This window comes from Lactuca serriola, chromosome 9 (genome assembly GCF_051521515.1).
Source record: "Lactuca serriola cultivar US96UC23 chromosome 9, Lser_US96UC23_V15, whole genome shotgun sequence".
In the NCBI taxonomy this organism is placed as follows: Eukaryota; Viridiplantae; Streptophyta; class Magnoliopsida; order Asterales; family Asteraceae; genus Lactuca; species Lactuca serriola.
Window position 1 is genome coordinate 156,542,201 of NC_136416.1, and position 17,459 is coordinate 156,559,659.

The 17,459-nt window shown below is 41.4% G+C and overlaps 1 protein-coding gene across 1 annotated transcript; it reads right to left on the minus strand.

The window, feature by feature from the left end:
* Positions 1-7,820: 7,820 nt before the first annotated feature.
* Positions 7,821-8,300, minus strand: LOC145076187 (uncharacterized). The gene has a single exon (XM_079022150.1). It carries the CDS (start codon positions 8,298-8,300, stop codon positions 7,821-7,823), a length of 480 nt encoding a protein of 159 aa, XP_078878276.1.
* Positions 8,301-17,459: the final 9,159 nt, after the last annotated feature.

Below are 17,459 nucleotides of genomic sequence, written 5' to 3' on the forward strand. Positions count from 1 at the left end.
TACAGGTAACCACCAACTTTTGGAGAAGGAACACTAAGGATGTTTTATTATTAAACATTTATCATCATATTGTAATATTCTTTTGCTAATATGTATAACGCAACAATATACGTTTTCCCTTATATGTATGATGGTTGTGTTACTTTCTTTACAGTATTCAATTGTTGTGATACTACGTGAAGTCATCCACCCCCGAATGTTTCCGCCATTCTGGTTTGGGGGTGTGACACTTAGGGTTTCTGGTTCTGGACTATAGGGCCGCAAATGAGCCCTGGGGAAGAGAATAAGATGCTTAAATAGGGTACCAAGTCCCGAAATTAGGGTTTCCTCGTTCAGACCCAACTCGCCGAGTTGGTCACTTACTCGATTCCCCGGATCCCGCTCCGACTCGTCGAGTTCCACCCCGGCCTCGACGAGTCCACTCCTTGACTTAGGTTTTCTTTCTTTTTCTTGACCTTTCTGATATTGGGTGTTACAACTCTCCCCTACTTAAACTAAACTTCGTCCTCGAAGTTTGCTATGGCCAACTGCCCTGCGAACTGCCTCCAACTCTCTGTCTGGGAAAACTAACACCCTTTTGTCCATCACTCCAGCCACTTACAGTGCTGGTCACTACTGCTGTGCATACTGAATCCTTCTCTTGTCCATAATTTTCTTAACGTTACTTCTTCCGACTGAAAATTCTGTTACCCCTCATCCGCCTACCGGATGCACTGAGACCACCCTGGTCCAACTATTCTGCCCATATCTGAGTTACCGGACTCCCACCGGTCACTTACACTCCATCGCAATCTCCTAGTCACTCCCAGCGACTCCGGAAGATACTTTGACTATCTATAACTGTTCTATCCATTCTGCCATCCATACTGAATCGATGCTGTTGGAACCAGTCTGCTTATCTCTCACCTGATTACTCAACTCCTATTAACTCGAGCCTTTCATCCTGAAAGAAAGGCTACCTGCCTAGCTATCCTTACATATCACTTATACTTGGCAGAAGGGCTCAACTGATCCTGCTGAGAGGGATTTGTCGTTTCCAAACCAACCAACTATACCGTCGGCACTTGCATTCCAACACAAGTACTAATACTGACCAAAACTCTGAAACTATCCAAACACTGAACTGCCTGCAATACTGAACATGCCTGAAACTCTAAACTGCCTGAAACACTGAGCTGCCCGAAACACTGAACTAACTGAAACACTGAACTACCCGAAACACTGAACTACCTGATACACTGAACTGACTGAAACACTGAGTTCCAACTCAACTGTGGAGTCAAAGGACTCCTTACTTAGTCGCTCCCACGACTTCTGAACGAAATCTTTCTCTGGAACTAGTTTCCACTAGTTATCCTGTCACTGTGGCTCTAACAACCTCCCGATCCACCGATCAGGTCCTTACGTCACATCCTGACATCATCAATTCCATGACTAACAATATGATGGCTCCCAGACTGACGGTAGCCCTTAACATACCCAAACCCCAACGGTCCACTGCTACTCTGATCTCATAACTGAACCATTTGGGAAATCCAGAATCTAACCCGTGCATTCCCATATCCTCACTACTGCACCCGAACTGGTGGGTACTACTGCTTTCCCGCGTCCAACAACGCGCTCATGTTGCCTACCAATCTGATAAAGGCTACGGCTACGCTCGTGGACTTACAACTCTCTAATACTATCTGGCTGCTAGTGAATGCTACGGCTACCCCCGCAGACTTACAACACCACTACTACTATCTTACTGCTAGTGAATGCTACGGCTACCCCCGCAGACTTACAACACCACTACTACTATCTGACTGCTAGTGAATGCTACGGCTACCCCCGCAGACTTACAACACCACTACTACTATTATCTGAGGACATCCTGACTATCCCTAGTCCTGCTAGTGATTCCTCATCCTGATTTCTCAAAACGAGCCCTCAGTCTTTGAATACTGCATCATCCTCGACATCTTATATCCTTGATATACTTAGCGCTTCGTCGAGGAACTCTTCGGCTTGGTTCCCAAACCAACCGTCTACTAATCCGGATACAAGAAGCTATTGTTGGGAAGTTTCCAAACTCCCAACTCCTGAATCTACACAATCCTGCATGCTGACTCTGTCACTGGCTACTAATACAAAAACATCTCTTGCGAACCGTTCTCAGGATCCTCATTCCGACTCACTTGAGCCCTACAGGTGGTCCTCCAATCCTGGATTCCCAACCAGCTTCTAACCATCTCGATTACATGAACGAACTGCTGGGAAGGTCCTCGAACTCCCAATTCTGAACTTCTCAATCCATCGATCACTGTGCTACTATCATTTCTTCTTAGAGGCCGCTCACTCATTGTGGGTCTACGTGGCTCTCATCCTTGTATACTTGGAGGGTTCTCCCCCACTTGGATTTGGCTAGCTCCTTACTTCTCACTGTTCGAAAGGATTTCCAACCTTCCTTCCATTAAAAGGGAAATATGCTGTCCGCCGATGTTTACCCTTGCCAGCGCTCCAACTAACTCTTACGAGATCCGCACCCTTCTTTCTATCTGACTGAGCACCCTTCGATCCTTAACTGTATTTGCTTTAGGGACTACATCCCGAGAACCTGCGTTTGGGGTGCACATCCCCAACCCACTTCCTTACTGACCGCTAGCTACTCCACTAAAAACTCTGGGTTATCACTACTGAAAATATAACTGATCATTACCCGACTAACGCCTTTCGCAAGTAGTAAGGCACTACTGCATCTTACATATACATGCTACAGTTACTGCATCCGAAGTAACCTGATCTAGAGGGGACGACCTCCAATTCACCATTCAAATTCCAAGGTATGCAGATGACATAAAACTCAGTCACAAGCAGGTAGTATAATACCCCAACACTTAAGCTTATTGATAACAATGCAGCAACATAACAATAATATCACAAATAATAGTTGACAGAAAAGTAAAAGATACATACCTCCATCACTCAGTGCTGCTCGAATCCCTGCTGCAATCTACCGGAAAACTCGGCTCTGAGCCGTGGGCGCCCTTTCCCGGCCCTGATGTCCATTGGCGGCTCTCGAAGTCCCAGGGGCAGGAGCTGGCACCTGCCCTGCTGTATACAAACTCGGACAGTGGGCCTTCTTGTGGCTCCTCTGACTGCAACGGAAACATAACGCATCAAGTCCCTGGGCGATGGTAATAACACAGTCTCTGCTAAAATGACCAATCTGGCCGCACTTGAAACATCCAGCATCGCCACCACTTCTACGTCTGCACACACCCATGTGCGTCCTTCCGCACTTCCCGCATCGACTGCGGCTCTGATAGTTCGTCATTCTCAAATCCGAACCCTTGGGCCTCTTACCCGAACCTGTGGCTACCTGAGTCTCATCTGCTTTCCTCTTCCTTTCCGACTCCCTGCCCGTCTCTCGCTCCTGCGTTACCCCATCGGCACCGCCCGTCGACTGAACAACAGTTGACTGATCCTGGAGCCTCGCGATCAATCTATCAGTAATCCTCACGACCATGTCGGGTAGATCCTCGCGAATGGCTCGCGAAACTTCCTCAACTATCCAATCATGCAGAGGTCTCTCTTGGAGATAGGATGCCCCACTCACTCCTGTCCCCTGATGGCAAAAACTAGAAATGGGATCTCCCTCCCTGATGGATCCCCGAACTCCATAAGAATCGGGATCTAGACGAGCCCCAATCTGTCCTGAAACTATCCCGGCCTTAAAGGCCTCAACATGACTGTCCATGAGCTCCACAATGGCCTCTCTAACCGAACCAAAAATCACTGGAGTCTGATCGATGATGTTGCGCATGATCTCTGCGGAAATGAAATCCCTCATCTGATCATCAAGCTGCCCGGCTCCCAAGCCCAAGCCAGATCCCTCCTCGACGCCTGAACTGCTAACTGGTAGCTCGCGCAATGTCACCATGCTGAAAATATAACAATTCCTGATCAATTTACACACTACTGCTGCGGAATCTCTCACACACTCTACTAGTTCCCTGGTTTTTGCCTTGGCCCCTCTTGAATCGAGTACGGATCCTCTGCTTTCAGTAGTACGGGCCCATACTACCTTCCACATCTATCCGTACTTTCCTCAAGAGTTACTTTAACTCCACCAAGTCCTCTTTACTCTTCTACTGATCTCTGCTACTCTCATCCTAGGCTTGCCCTAGGGAACCTCTGACTCTACCCAAACAGTCCTCAGCTGCTGAAGGCCTCCTTGTAATGCCAATTAGCCACCACCTGATTACCATCACTTTGAAATGAGGCTCGGATAATCCTTCGAGTAAAAGTCTCGTCCCTACAACGGTTGGACTCAGACAAGAGCTGCGCAATAGGGCCAAATCCAGCACTCTGAGATTATTCAACCCTGATCACATGTGATGTGACGTATTCACCTAATGGCTAACTCCCATCACTCAGAGTCCCACAAAGCACAAAGCAAGCAGCATTCGGATAACGGAAACATACTCAGGCAAAACTATTCTCATAACAAGAAACTGTACTAGCATACAATGCTAAGCTCATACTATCAGGCATAACCTACACAGGCTATCCTACTACTGTCTACTCATTACTAGCATGGAATTCTTATCAAGCTGAACACATAAAGAAGGCACATAAGGCATCATCCTAGATCCTTAGTCCTATTCTAGCATGCTGTTCTACTGAAACTGAAGCTGAAACTGAAACTGAAACTGAAACTGATACTGATAATCATAACATAACTTGTATGGGTAATTTGGGAGTACTTACTTGAGCTCGGCTGATTGCATGCACCACACCCCTTTCTCTTTTCAAAACTCTTTTTGCTTTTCTAAAACTCTTTTCTTTATACTTTTTCTAAAATTGTTTTCTTTTCTCAAAATCCTTTTGTAACCATGGTTTTTCTTTGGAAAACTCTATACCACTTCCTTAGTTTGAGTTCAGACACACTCGGGAGTGCGCCTGAATCCCTTAAACCAAGGCTCTGATACCAACTTGTAATGACCCAAAAATCACAACTAAAAATTTCTTTAAAAACATTACTAAATCATATTTATAAAAACTGTATCATAAGTCGTAACATAATCTTCGAGTATTAATTCAAAACATATTATCATTATCAGAGTCAAACATTCCCAGGGTAACTGACTATGGTGTGTGCACTGCAATCTTCCCGAGCTCCTCCTTTGAAAACTGAGTACCTGAAACCGAAACTGAAAACCGTAAGCACGAAGCTTAGTGAGCTCCCCCAATCTACCACATACCATACAATAACATATAAAGCACATACTGGGCCTTGCCCACTGCCTCGGACCGAAGTCCGGATACTGACTGGGACCTTGTCCCCCGCATCGGACCGAAGTCCGGACTAACTGGGACCTTGTCCCCCGCATCGGACCGAAGTCCGGACTAACTGGGGCCTTGCCCCCTGCATCGGACCGATGTTCGGATACTGACTGGGACCTTGTCCCCTGCATCGGACCGAAGTCCGGACTAACTGGGGCGTTGCCCCCTACATCAGATCGAAGTCCGGACTAACTGGGACCTTGTCCCCTGCATCGGACCGAAGTCCGGACTAACTGAACAGAACATAACATAAACATATCAACTAGCATGAACACACACATACTGCATACTACATCGGGCCGTAGCCCGTAACACATAACACATAAATCCTGTCTGAGCCACGAAGGCATCAAACATACTAACTACTGCATCGGATCAAAATCCGGAAGCTACTACTATCTAAACGGGCCAGCATTGTGGCCTTAGACCCGTTCCTACTGGAAGGAAACTCACCTGAGATTGCTGAACTGATGCCGCTAATCCTTTTGACTGCTACCCGACCTCTGACTCCGAACTGCTGCTCCACTAGCTCCTCGAGCTACCAATGTCAATATAACACTTATTCCAACTGACCTCCAAAGGTCAACTAGGTTAACTCTGGTCAAGGTCAAAATCCTGGTCAAAGTCAACCTTCCCGGTCAACCCTATTCGCCGAGTCCACCTAATAACTCGCCGAGTTCATATGCTCAGGGTCTTTCTATTCGCGACTCGACTCGCCGAATCAGTCCATGACTCGCCGAGTCAACTATTCCCGAGTCCTGACCTGTCCAACTCGCTGCGTCTCCACCCGACTCACTGATTCGAGTTTCAACTCGAAGGGTTGGGGGTTTCGCGGCCTGACTCGACGAGTCCAAGAATAGACTCGCCGAGCCCAAGGCAATCATCAACCAACTCGTCGAGTTGTTCTTCCAACTCGTCGAGTTCATGCCTAACTTCATCCGACTCGACGAGCTGTTCATCCCACTCGTCGAGTTCCTCCTCATCTTCAAACTACTCGTCGAGTCCACTCGAAGGACTCGCCGAGTCCAATCAGATCTACATACATGCAGAGGACTTTAGAGTCATGCATGGACTCCAAACTGTAGATCCACTCTTCTAAAGCCTATTCCTTACGTAAAGTGGCAAACTTTACATGTAGCTAACGAGATCTAGGCTCAAATCATTATAAACTAGGGTTTGAGACAAAGGGGCTCAACAATCAACCCATAGACTGATGCTTTATGATTCTCTAGGCCAAGATACACATAGATCTGAAGTAGCAACTTCAGATCTAGGCTTCTAACTCGGAATAGCTCATAAACTTGTCCTAAAAGTCCCAAATCCCAAGATAAAGGTTGATCTAAATGCAAAAGAGGGAAGGTAGCGACTCATTACCTTCAAATGCTCTGGACGACCTCACAAACTCTAGATCTACTGCCAATTCTTGAATCCCCAATGAGTGCCTTTTTCCTTCTTCCTTCAAATCACCCAAAATGGCAAGAAAGCGTGAATGAGCAACAATGGAGGCTTAGGGTTTCTGGTTCTGGACTATAGGGCCGCAAATGAGCCCTGGGGAAGAGAATAAGATGCTTAAATAGGGTACCAAGTCCCGAAATTAGGGTTTCCTCGTTCAGACCCAACTCGCCGAGTTCACGAGCCGACTCGCCGAGTTGGTCACTTAATCGATTCCCCGGATCCCGCTCTGACTCGTCGAGTTCCACCCCGGGCTCGACGAGTCCACTCCTTGACTTAGGGTTTCTTTCTTTTTCTTGACCTTTCTGATATTGGGTGTTACAATAACGATGTCCATTTATTGAAAATAAGGGAGATGGTCCCCATACATCTGAGTATACAAGATCAAATAGAGATAAAAACAGAAATATGAGAAGCATGTAAGTGTAAACGACGACTTTTCCCTAGCTGGCATGAGTCACAAACAGTGGGAAAATGCTTGGAAGAAACAGGGAACTGGAATGAGGAGAGAAGTCTGCGCAGTAGTGACTCATGTGGATGAGCCAGACGTTGGTGCCAACCGTGAACAGATGTGCGAACCCCTGAAAGAGCCAAGGGTGAAGAACACTTATTGATGAGGTTTGGTACACGATAGAGACCATGGTCAACGTCCCCCTGGAGAAGAGTTTGACCCTGCAAATTCTTGACAAAACACTTAGAAGATTCTTGGTTAATTTAGATACACTTAGAAGATTCTTGATTAAGTTTGGAACTACTAAGACGGATGGTAAATTTAAGTTATGCAATGAACTGACACCAATATGAGAAATAGTCATGTGATTACCATTGCCAACCTTCAACTTATCGGTGCCATGGTAGTCTTCAATAAGATTGAGTTTGCTAATATCCGGAGTGACATGGTCCGTTGCACCGGTGTCAAAGTACCAGGCAGGGTCGACTACTGTGGATGAGGTGGTAGCGTGAGCAATGTGAGCCTGGCGAGAAGATTGTCTGGGATTGGGTCGTCTGGAGGGATAGTCGGTCTCGTTGTTTCTTTGCTAGTCGTCGATAGCTTCATGTCCGAGACGACTACATAGCTGACACATAGGGCGATGCCGACGATTGTCGGGATTTCGCTGTGGACTAGAAGCATGAGAGTTATTTTGAGATGATTGGACCCGGGTAGAGGATCGTTGTGCTGCCAAGGCGGTGGAACTAGAGATAGGTGAGGCAACGGTTAGAACAAAATTGAGAAGTGGAGCGTTGCGAGTATGTTCATGTTCAATCTGTGCCTCTTCTTGCAAAAGAAAACCAACAAGATCGTCAACAGTGATGTTATCCGACTGCATCATGAACGTCGTGGCAAAGGCGGCATAGGAGGAGTCAAGTCCCGTGAGAATGTAGCTAATCAAATCTTCCTCCGGAACCGGGTGAAGATTCTCAGCGAGAGAGTCCGCAATGGACCATTTGCGTTGAATATAGTCAATCATTGAGAGCGATCCTTTTGACAGATTCTGAAGTTGGACTTTCATGGCCATACGACGGGCCCTAGTTTAAGACTGAAAACTTTTCTCTAAAATAGTCCAAGCAATACGAGAAGTGGGGGCCCGAACGACTAAGGAGAGAGCATGTTCAGAAAGTGTCGATTTGATCCATAAAAGGACAAATCAATCTCTTTTCTTCCAAACGACATATTCGGGATTAGGTTTAGGAGCAGGTGCAACATCGTCTTCTGAATCACTGGAGAGATAAGTTTCAGCAGGTGGATTGGAATCGGAGATGAAGGATTCCAAGTCAAAGGTTTCTAGGACAGAGGTTACTGTAGATCGCCGAAGGGGGTAGTTATCCCTGTCAAGTTTGACAAAAATCGGAGGTATCTGAAGATTGAGAGCAGGGGTTGTGGATGTGGATGTGGCATGGGCCAAGAGAGAAGTGCCAGAATTGGCCATTAGAGTGTTCGTTGGAGCAAATCACCAGAAGGTAGAGTGAGAGAAAAAGAAAAAAAATAATCAGATGGCTCTTGATACCATATGGAGAAACTGTTGACTGTAAAATGAATGTTTATATTCACTGATGGATGTTGTACATATACAAGCTGTGTATTTATATACAGTGGAAAAGAAGGAAAAACGAGTCCTATCTATACGGCACTAAGTAACGGCACCCAAGACTAGGTAAAATACTTTGACCAGGTAAGATACTTTGAACTCTTCTGATATCACATGCTTATCAAGAAAATATAAATTTGAATTTTGAAATGAATTGCCTAATATATCTATATGACACATGACATAATATTAATGAGGAATTGTATTATAATGACGCTTGGCAAAAGGAGATTAAAACTATTCATTTATTAGAATAGGGATTTCTTTTTCCTTTTGACATGTGTCATTCTATTAGCCTTCCTAATTAATGTATATCTTATTCTCCTTTTTCCATATATCATCTTATTATGCCTCTTAATTAATGCATGTCACTTGTAAACCTATTGATTATTCATGGGTAAATGGCACAAAAAAACACTCTTTTTACACAGAAATTTGATTTTGACACTGTGTTTTTTTTGTGTCAATTTTGACATTGTGTTTTCCAATTTGTTACAATTCTGACCACTTGACCAGTTAACCAGGTTACATGCTGACGTGGCTTGATGACGTGTCAGTTTTGATGAAGTGGCATGCTGACATGATATGCTGACGTGTCAAAATTGATTTTTTTCCACAAAAAACACTAAGTTTTCACCTTTTTTTTATTTTGACACTAAGTTTAATTTTTTATTTCAATTTTGACACTATGTTTTTTTTGTTCCAATCGAACATCATTTATCAAATTTTGTTAAATTTTGTCTATTTTTCATTTGAAACCTTATAAATATATATATTTTTTTATTACATTTTAAACTATATAAACATATTTTTTTCGTTTAACAAAAAATGCCCTCTCCCGGAACTTGGCGGTGATCTCCGCCACAGTCTCCGTAGTCTGTCTCATGTCCAAGAACTCCCTGGCCAACTGCTTAAGCTCCACAGCTGGTGCTAACTCCGCCCTGAATCTGGTCACAAAGTCTGACCAGGTCATAGCCTCAACAGCCGAGGCTCCCAGAGATTCGCCAACCGACTCCCACCAATCTCTGGCCCTGTCTCTTAACACCCTGTAGCGAAACAGACCTTCGACCCTTCCGGGCAGAAGCTCGTTAGCTGCACAGACTCGATGTATGCGATCCATCTCCTAGAAGCAATGGGGTCTTTCACCCCATGGAAATCCGGTGCACCACTCCCTCTTAAGTCCTTAAAGGACAATGTACGTGATCCTGACTGGCTGGCCACCATGTCACTCCTAAACGCCTTGAGCCAATCCTCCATCAACTCAATGATCCCTTCCTTGATCGACCCGAAGATAACCGGCGTCGCATCAAGGATACCTCTCGTGATCTCGGACGCAATGAACTCGCGTAACCCATCATCCACATGCTCGGATCCTACGCCCGATCCCGATCCTGACGAAGATCCTGAACCTCTTGCTCCATGTCGCGTGACCACCATTCTGAAAATAAACATATGAATGTTAGGGTCACATATACTTTTTAGAGGTGTCACACACTTTCCAAGTTTCCAGGTTCCATCTAAGCCCTCCTTGATTTGAGTACGGGTCCTCTGCTTTCAGTAGTACGGGCCCATACTACCTTCCACATCTACCCGTACTTTTCTAAAGGATTGCTTCGACTTCACCAAGTCCCTTTTCTCAATACCCTTTCCACCGACCTCATGCTAGGCTTCCCTAGGGCACTCTCCGACCTACCCTCCTCCATCAGCTGCACTAGGAGTCCCCACCACCTCCCCCTAACTAGCTTGCGGATACTGTTACATATCCATTCCTTAGCTAGTTGAAGATGGCCAGAACCCCCATAGCACAAACTAAGCAACATTCGTGCATTGGGTAACCAAATCAGGCATAACCTACACAGGCCATCCTACTGTTGACTAAGTCATAGCATACAGCACATACAACATGGATATAAGGCATCATCCCTAGACCCTTAGCCCTAACTAGCATCCAATTCTTAGAATCATATATCAGGCACACAAGGCATCTGTGACAACCGGAAATTTCCATTCTAAACAAATCATATCAAGCCAATAGAAGTTAGAACAGTTTCAGTAAAATTCCAAACTTTGGGTATAAGTTTGAGTTTTTCAGGATTTACACTTAAGGAGATATCAGGAGAGTGGGTGCACTAGGGTTTTGTGCAACACTGTTATTCCAATACTCTAGGATATTAGAGTTCATTCCGGGAATAAAATATTTTCTGCCCAAAAATCTCAGGACTATATATAGAAATCTGAACCAAATAATTCATTAGTTACATTTCCAATTAGAGAAAAGCCAAATTCTCTCTCACGGGTCTTCGGGTTTTTATCCCAAATCGTGAGTACTTCTATCTAGTTGTATTATATAGCTTAGATTATGTTTTATAACATCAAAATCGAATAAAAACCCCAAGATTTGGGAGTTTACCGCCCAAGAACACTTGGAGAGTAAACTCCATTTTAAGGGCCAAAAGTGTGCCCAATGTCCCTCAAAGCCTTGGAACTCAAACTAGAAGCCTCCATTTCATGTTTTAGACCACAAAACAATTAAGATTCATGGCTAGAAGTGAGTTCACGGCCAAGGAAGTTCTTGGGCCGTGAACTCCATTTTTAGGTGTCAAAATGCCTTAAAAACCTTCCTTAAGCGGAGAGACTAATTTAGACATGTACCCTAAAGTTTTTATAGCCTAGAAAACATAAGGAATCACAAGTATTAAGGAGTTTACGGCCAAGACAAGTTCTTGGGCCGTAAACCCCTATAAATAGGACAAATGACACCCAAATTCCTTCCTTATGCCTATAACCCAACATAGATCATTTCCTTGAAGTGTTTGGAACCTCAAAACATCAAATGGTACTCCTTACCATGAGTTTACAGCCGTAAACTCATGGGGGAGTGGTCCCAAGGCCGTGAACTCCTAAATGGAGTTAAAAGGAAGCCCAAACACTTGTTTAAGACTAGAAGCTCTTCACCCCTTAAGTTGTATTAATGTTAAGCTTCATTATGTGACCTAAGAGTAAGTTTACGGCCAGGAGTTTACTCCCCTGGGCCGTAAACTCCAACACATATGGTCTTTTGACCATAAACTCCCATAAGAGGTCTTGCACTCCTTCGTTGCAACCCATTAGCCTCCTAGCACTTGACCAAAAGTGTTTTCCTCGCATTAGGATATTTATACATGTTTAATTAGTGTTATAATCACTAATTTTTTATATACATATGTCTTCATATGTAATTAGGACCATTGTGTGTGTCTAAAGTCTTCACTTGACACCTAGCAATCCTACCTCATCAGTTCATCCGTATCACCCACAACAGGTGAGTTCATACCCCTTAATCAATGTTTTAACTGTTTTTAAATGTTTTAGGGGGGGGGGGGATACAAGTAGAATCATGCTACTTATTATATCAATCACATGTGATTAATAAGCAACATTTAAATGATTGGCTACTCATTAGCCGTTTTATCAATCAGTTTCCTTCAAATGATTTTCATAAACATTTTATATGTTTAAAACTCCTTATTACACTGTATATTTTTACTCTGTATGTTTTATTTCAAACTTATTTACAACTATGTTTCAAACAAATGTTTATTTATACTTAAACTATTTTATCAAACCCATGCTTTCAAACCATTTTATAGATTGACATCAAGTCGATCTTTTCTTAAATAATAATTATGTTGAAAGGTTTTACAAAACTTATTTTATGCTTTTATATTATAAATTGCATGTATCTATATGTATACTTATATAAGTAATGTTTAAAAGACTTAGGAAGGCTACCCACCCTATTTCCTTTTCGCGCTTGAGATGTGGTCTGGTGGGATATCGGGTACTCGTCCGAAGGTCGTTTAAATATTAGTTATATATCATGTGTATATATATAGTCATAAAAGGTCTTTCCAGTTCATCCAATGCCCTTGGATAGCAAGGGTATACATCCATGTTCATACGTACCAGTTAGATTACTAGTAAACTACCATATGGGTAGTTTAGGAAGATACTAGAACCATTACTAGGACGCGATATCATAAAATGAGTCAGTTCATTCATGAGTCAATACTTGCTAGATAGAGAAAGAACACACATTACAACTAGCACACGCAGAACATTATAGTACATTACTTTACATTTACATTGATACGTTCACATAGAGATCCTGTTATAAGCATGCCTATGTATAATTATATAAGCAATGTTTAAAGGACTTAGGAAGGCTATCCACCCTATTTCCTTTTCGCGCTTGAGATGTGGTCTGGTGGGATGTCATGTTGGATTAGTGTCTAAGTCCATAACTATTTTGGTATGTACTTTACCCGATGGTGCATGGTCCTTTTGGGTTGCCTTCACCAAAGCAACTTGATAGGATGAATTATGGAGAGAAAGGATTAAATATAATTTATTAATATATTATGGGAATAATATACTAAAGGAGAAATCATATTGTTTAATATTAGTCAAGAATTAATTAGTAATTAGTTTTGTGACTAAAAGAGATTAATTAAACTTAAGGGACTGGAATTATAATTATAAGATAATTGCAATTTGGGCTATGGATTGTCTTATATTAAGGAGTGGACGAATTCTATGGGGAAACCCATGAGAAATCGTCCAAGCCCATAAGGAAAGGAATCCATGGGTTGCTTAGGGCTTAAGCATCCAAATTAGGGTTTCCTTGTTAGATAACCCTAATAGTCTCACTATATATAGTACCCTTAAGGCTCAAAAACGTGGCTAAGCTTCTTGCTAGGGTTTCACACGAGTTTTGGTAGCCTCCATCCTCTCTCCTCTTCATCCTCTTGCTTATGGTGTTTGTGAACCATTAGAGGAGTGACACTTGTGACTCTAAGCCTTCCAAAGTCAATACAAGGAGATTTGGGATTTTTATTGCTACATAACAATCAAGGTAACATTATAAAACTATTCTCATGTTAATATGATTACTTGAATGCTAGAATTAGGGTTTATAGTCCTGGATAACTTGCATGTACAATAGAGAAAACTAGATCCAAGCATTAGGGTTTGTATGAGCACATAGGATGTTCTTAGGACAATAACCCATCAGTGGTATCAGAGCCTAGACTGGTTTCTATTGTATTGTTGCTTGATAAGTTTGCAAAATCGATTTTTGGGCTTTCTGGCTGAGGAACTCGGCGAGTACCACAGTGTACTCGGCGAGTACAGTGTGGTACTCGGCGAGTTCGAGCGTCAGATGGAGCATACTTCGGGATTTCTTGCTGTTTTTGCTTATGGATGGTTACGTTATCATATTAGATCAATATTAATCCGATTATATGATATATTTGACTATATTTTTGATCTAATTGAAGATATTTATCAATTAATAAGATAATTGTTTCCTTATGTGATAATTGATTAATTATTTTGACTAAATTGATAAATTGTTTTGCAAGATATCATTAAATAAATCAAATATGGATAATTATGTGATTAAATGTTAATTAGATTATTTGTTATTTGATCCTTGTTGTTATGAAAATTTTCATATTTTCCCCTTAGGTTTTATAGTTTAAATTTGAACCCAAAAGTTTTGTTGTTTTGGAATTTAAATAGTTAAAACCCTAATGTTTTGAAAAAGGTTTCAAAACTTGCCCTCAAGTTTTAGAATTTAAATTTTGATTAAATAGTTTAATTTTTTATGCATATTTAAATTCTAAACCCTAATGTTTTGAAATGTTTCAAAACTTGCCCTCAAGTTTTGGAATTTAAAAGTTGATTAAAAGTTAATTAGGAATGTTAAATTCTAAAACCCTAGCATTGGTTTGAAAAGTTCAAATCACTCCCTTATGGTTTTATTAATTAATTAAGGTGTATAATTAAAAGAGATTTAATAAGTCCATAAAAGTTTAGGTTAACCATTTAATTGAATTAAAAGTGTAATTGTTAAAGTTAACCACATAGTATTTTAAAAGTTATAAAATACACCCTATACTATATATAACATTAAAAGTCTAACATTATATATATGTATGAGTAAAAGTCAGTCTTACCGTTAGTAGGCCTCATTCACGAAGCTGGTCTATAAGGGGTGTTTAAGGAAATTGCATAAAATATGGCGATTGAATGGGTATCCACTCTTACCCACTGCACTCTTGACTAGTGGAGGGTCGTTAGCCGAACGGGTAGGATAGGACGAAACCTTCCATTATAAGTATAATGAAGTACAAAAGTAACTAAATGTTTTACAAATTCCCAATCTTAGTTATTTAGGCAAAGTGAATTGATGAAATTCCATGAAATTACACTTTGTGCCCTTGCGAAGACGTTAGTGGAGCGTGTGTGGCTTACCGACACACTAAATGGTTCTAAGCAAAGGTAGCAAAGGGTGACTCAATGTTTGTCATAGTTCGGTGGAGCGTGTGTGGTTTACCGGCACATCGAATAGGTGACTGTAACATGTGAGGGCACCATGTAAATTTGCATGGTTATTCACACCCGCTTTGTGATCCTCGGCATCCCAGTCACAAACAAGAGGGACATATCGAGATTAAAACATGCCATTGAAATGTTCAATGAATCTCAAAGGATCTAGGAGTTTTCATAGATTTAAAACTTAAATTTATTTTTCGTTTTTCATGGTGGAAATTAGTGAATCGTCATTCACTTACCTTCAAATATTCTGCAACTAGATTACGACATCCCTTTTCTAGGTTGTAGCGTATTGTGTTGGGTCCTAGCCTTGGAATTTCATTTGGGTGATCTACCAAGGACTCAATCTATCAACTAACTTGAATTTCGTTTTCTCCCGTTTTGTAGATGTCAAAGTTCGACAACTATGGTCTTCCCGAATCCTGTGGAACAAGCATTCCACATGAAGATGATATTCCACGATTCAATCGAGGAACAAGAAATCATGCTTCACTTCCTCCTCCTCCTCCAATTATTCTCCCTAACCCACAAGATTGTAAAATTGAAAGGTTCAATATCACTCAAGCCCTTTTGGCAAGTAAACATAAAGAAGGAAAGTCGGTGTGTGCACACGTCCTAGGGATGAAGTCGCACATTGATAGACTAAGAATGATGGGATCTGTTGTCGGTGAGGAGATGGCTGTTGATTGGGTTCTTCAGTCACTTCCTAACTCGTATAGTGAGTTTGTAAGAGAGTACTATATGATGAACCATGACGTGACCCTTATAGATCTCACCTATATGCTTATTGCTGCTGAATCAGCAATGGTTTGGTGCAATAGAAAAGCAAAGTTGATTGGTGAATCTGCCTTCAAGACCTCTATGGAAATAGACAATGGCAACGAAAGACATGCTATGATCGAAAAGTCTGATCATAAGAGAAAGGCAATGTCTGAAGTAGTTCCATGTCCTGTTCCAAGAGAGTCAATTTGCTTTTATTGCCAAGAGAAGGGGCATTGGAGACGAAGTTGCCCTGTTTACCTAAGAGATCTAAGAGATGGGAGAGTCAAAAAGTATGACTGCACTTCAGGTAAAATCCACTATCTAACTTCGTTGAGTTCCTATTCATTGATTCTTAATACATGATGTGATAAGATTGCATTTGATTGTTTTGTAGGATCGGTGAAAAGAAAGGAAGCTTGGTGAGAGAGCAAGATGAATCTAATCACAAGAGATGGATCTCGATCGCATGGACTTGAAGATTAGATTTTGAGCTTAGATAGTTGTTAGAAATTTTCCTTTATCATAGTTTTCAATGGATTTTGCATTGTAAGGACAAATTTTTCCGTTGCTTTTATAAATAAAATAAATTTTGTTTGACACATTTATTTATTTGTTTATTTCCTTGCAATAAAATCGTTATGAAAATTGATGTTTGAATATTTCTACAACGAATGGATATGATTCTTATTTATGTTATTTATGGAAATGTCGAGAATTTACCAAATAGGGAGAGTTTCTCATCACCAAAGTTTCAATTGGACAGAAATTTGGAATCACGCAACTTGGTTGCATGATGAATGAGAAATCTCATATTTGATAATTAGACTAATTCATTGACAAAGTGTCAAGTGAAGGACTAGGAGATCGAGTACACAAAGTTGTGTGTTGATCAAGTTCACCATAAGAGTAACAAAGATATTCGTCATGATTTACTAAAGGTTTAGTAAATATGATTATACTTACAAGATTAGGTGTAATTCTGAATTGATTAAAGGGTTTAGATCAATAGCAGAACGAATAAGAAGAATCAAGAAGGCAGAAAGATAAAAGTTTCTCCATTCTAAGAAAAAAGGAGAGTAGCTTTTATGCTTTATGATAGGTCTTAATGATAAGAACCATATCTCAATTGATCCTCTAAGTGAGTCTTAGTACAATTGTATGTTTAAGAAGAGGAATCAAGGATTGAAGAAATGGTTAAATCAAGAAATCTATCATACTTCGTTCCAATAACAAGTCTTAAAGTTAAGATTGTGACAATGAGTGAAAAGTATTAAAGGTTTATAACATTCATCAAATGTGGAAAGTTGTGATGTCTTGAATAAGACAGGGACCGACTTGGACCAATTTATGAAGTGTTTTGCTAAAAGCTACACTAACTCTTGAATATTTGTTTGTCAATAAATGTTTATTGACAAAAGAATCTTATATGTCAAGGAGTCAGTGGGAGCC

Bases quoted from the DNA above. Each gene is read 5' to 3' on its own strand.
- LOC145076187 (XM_079022150.1), bottom strand. From the start codon at position 8,300: ATGGCCATGAAAGTCCAACTTCAGAATCTGTCAAAAGGATCGCTCTCA.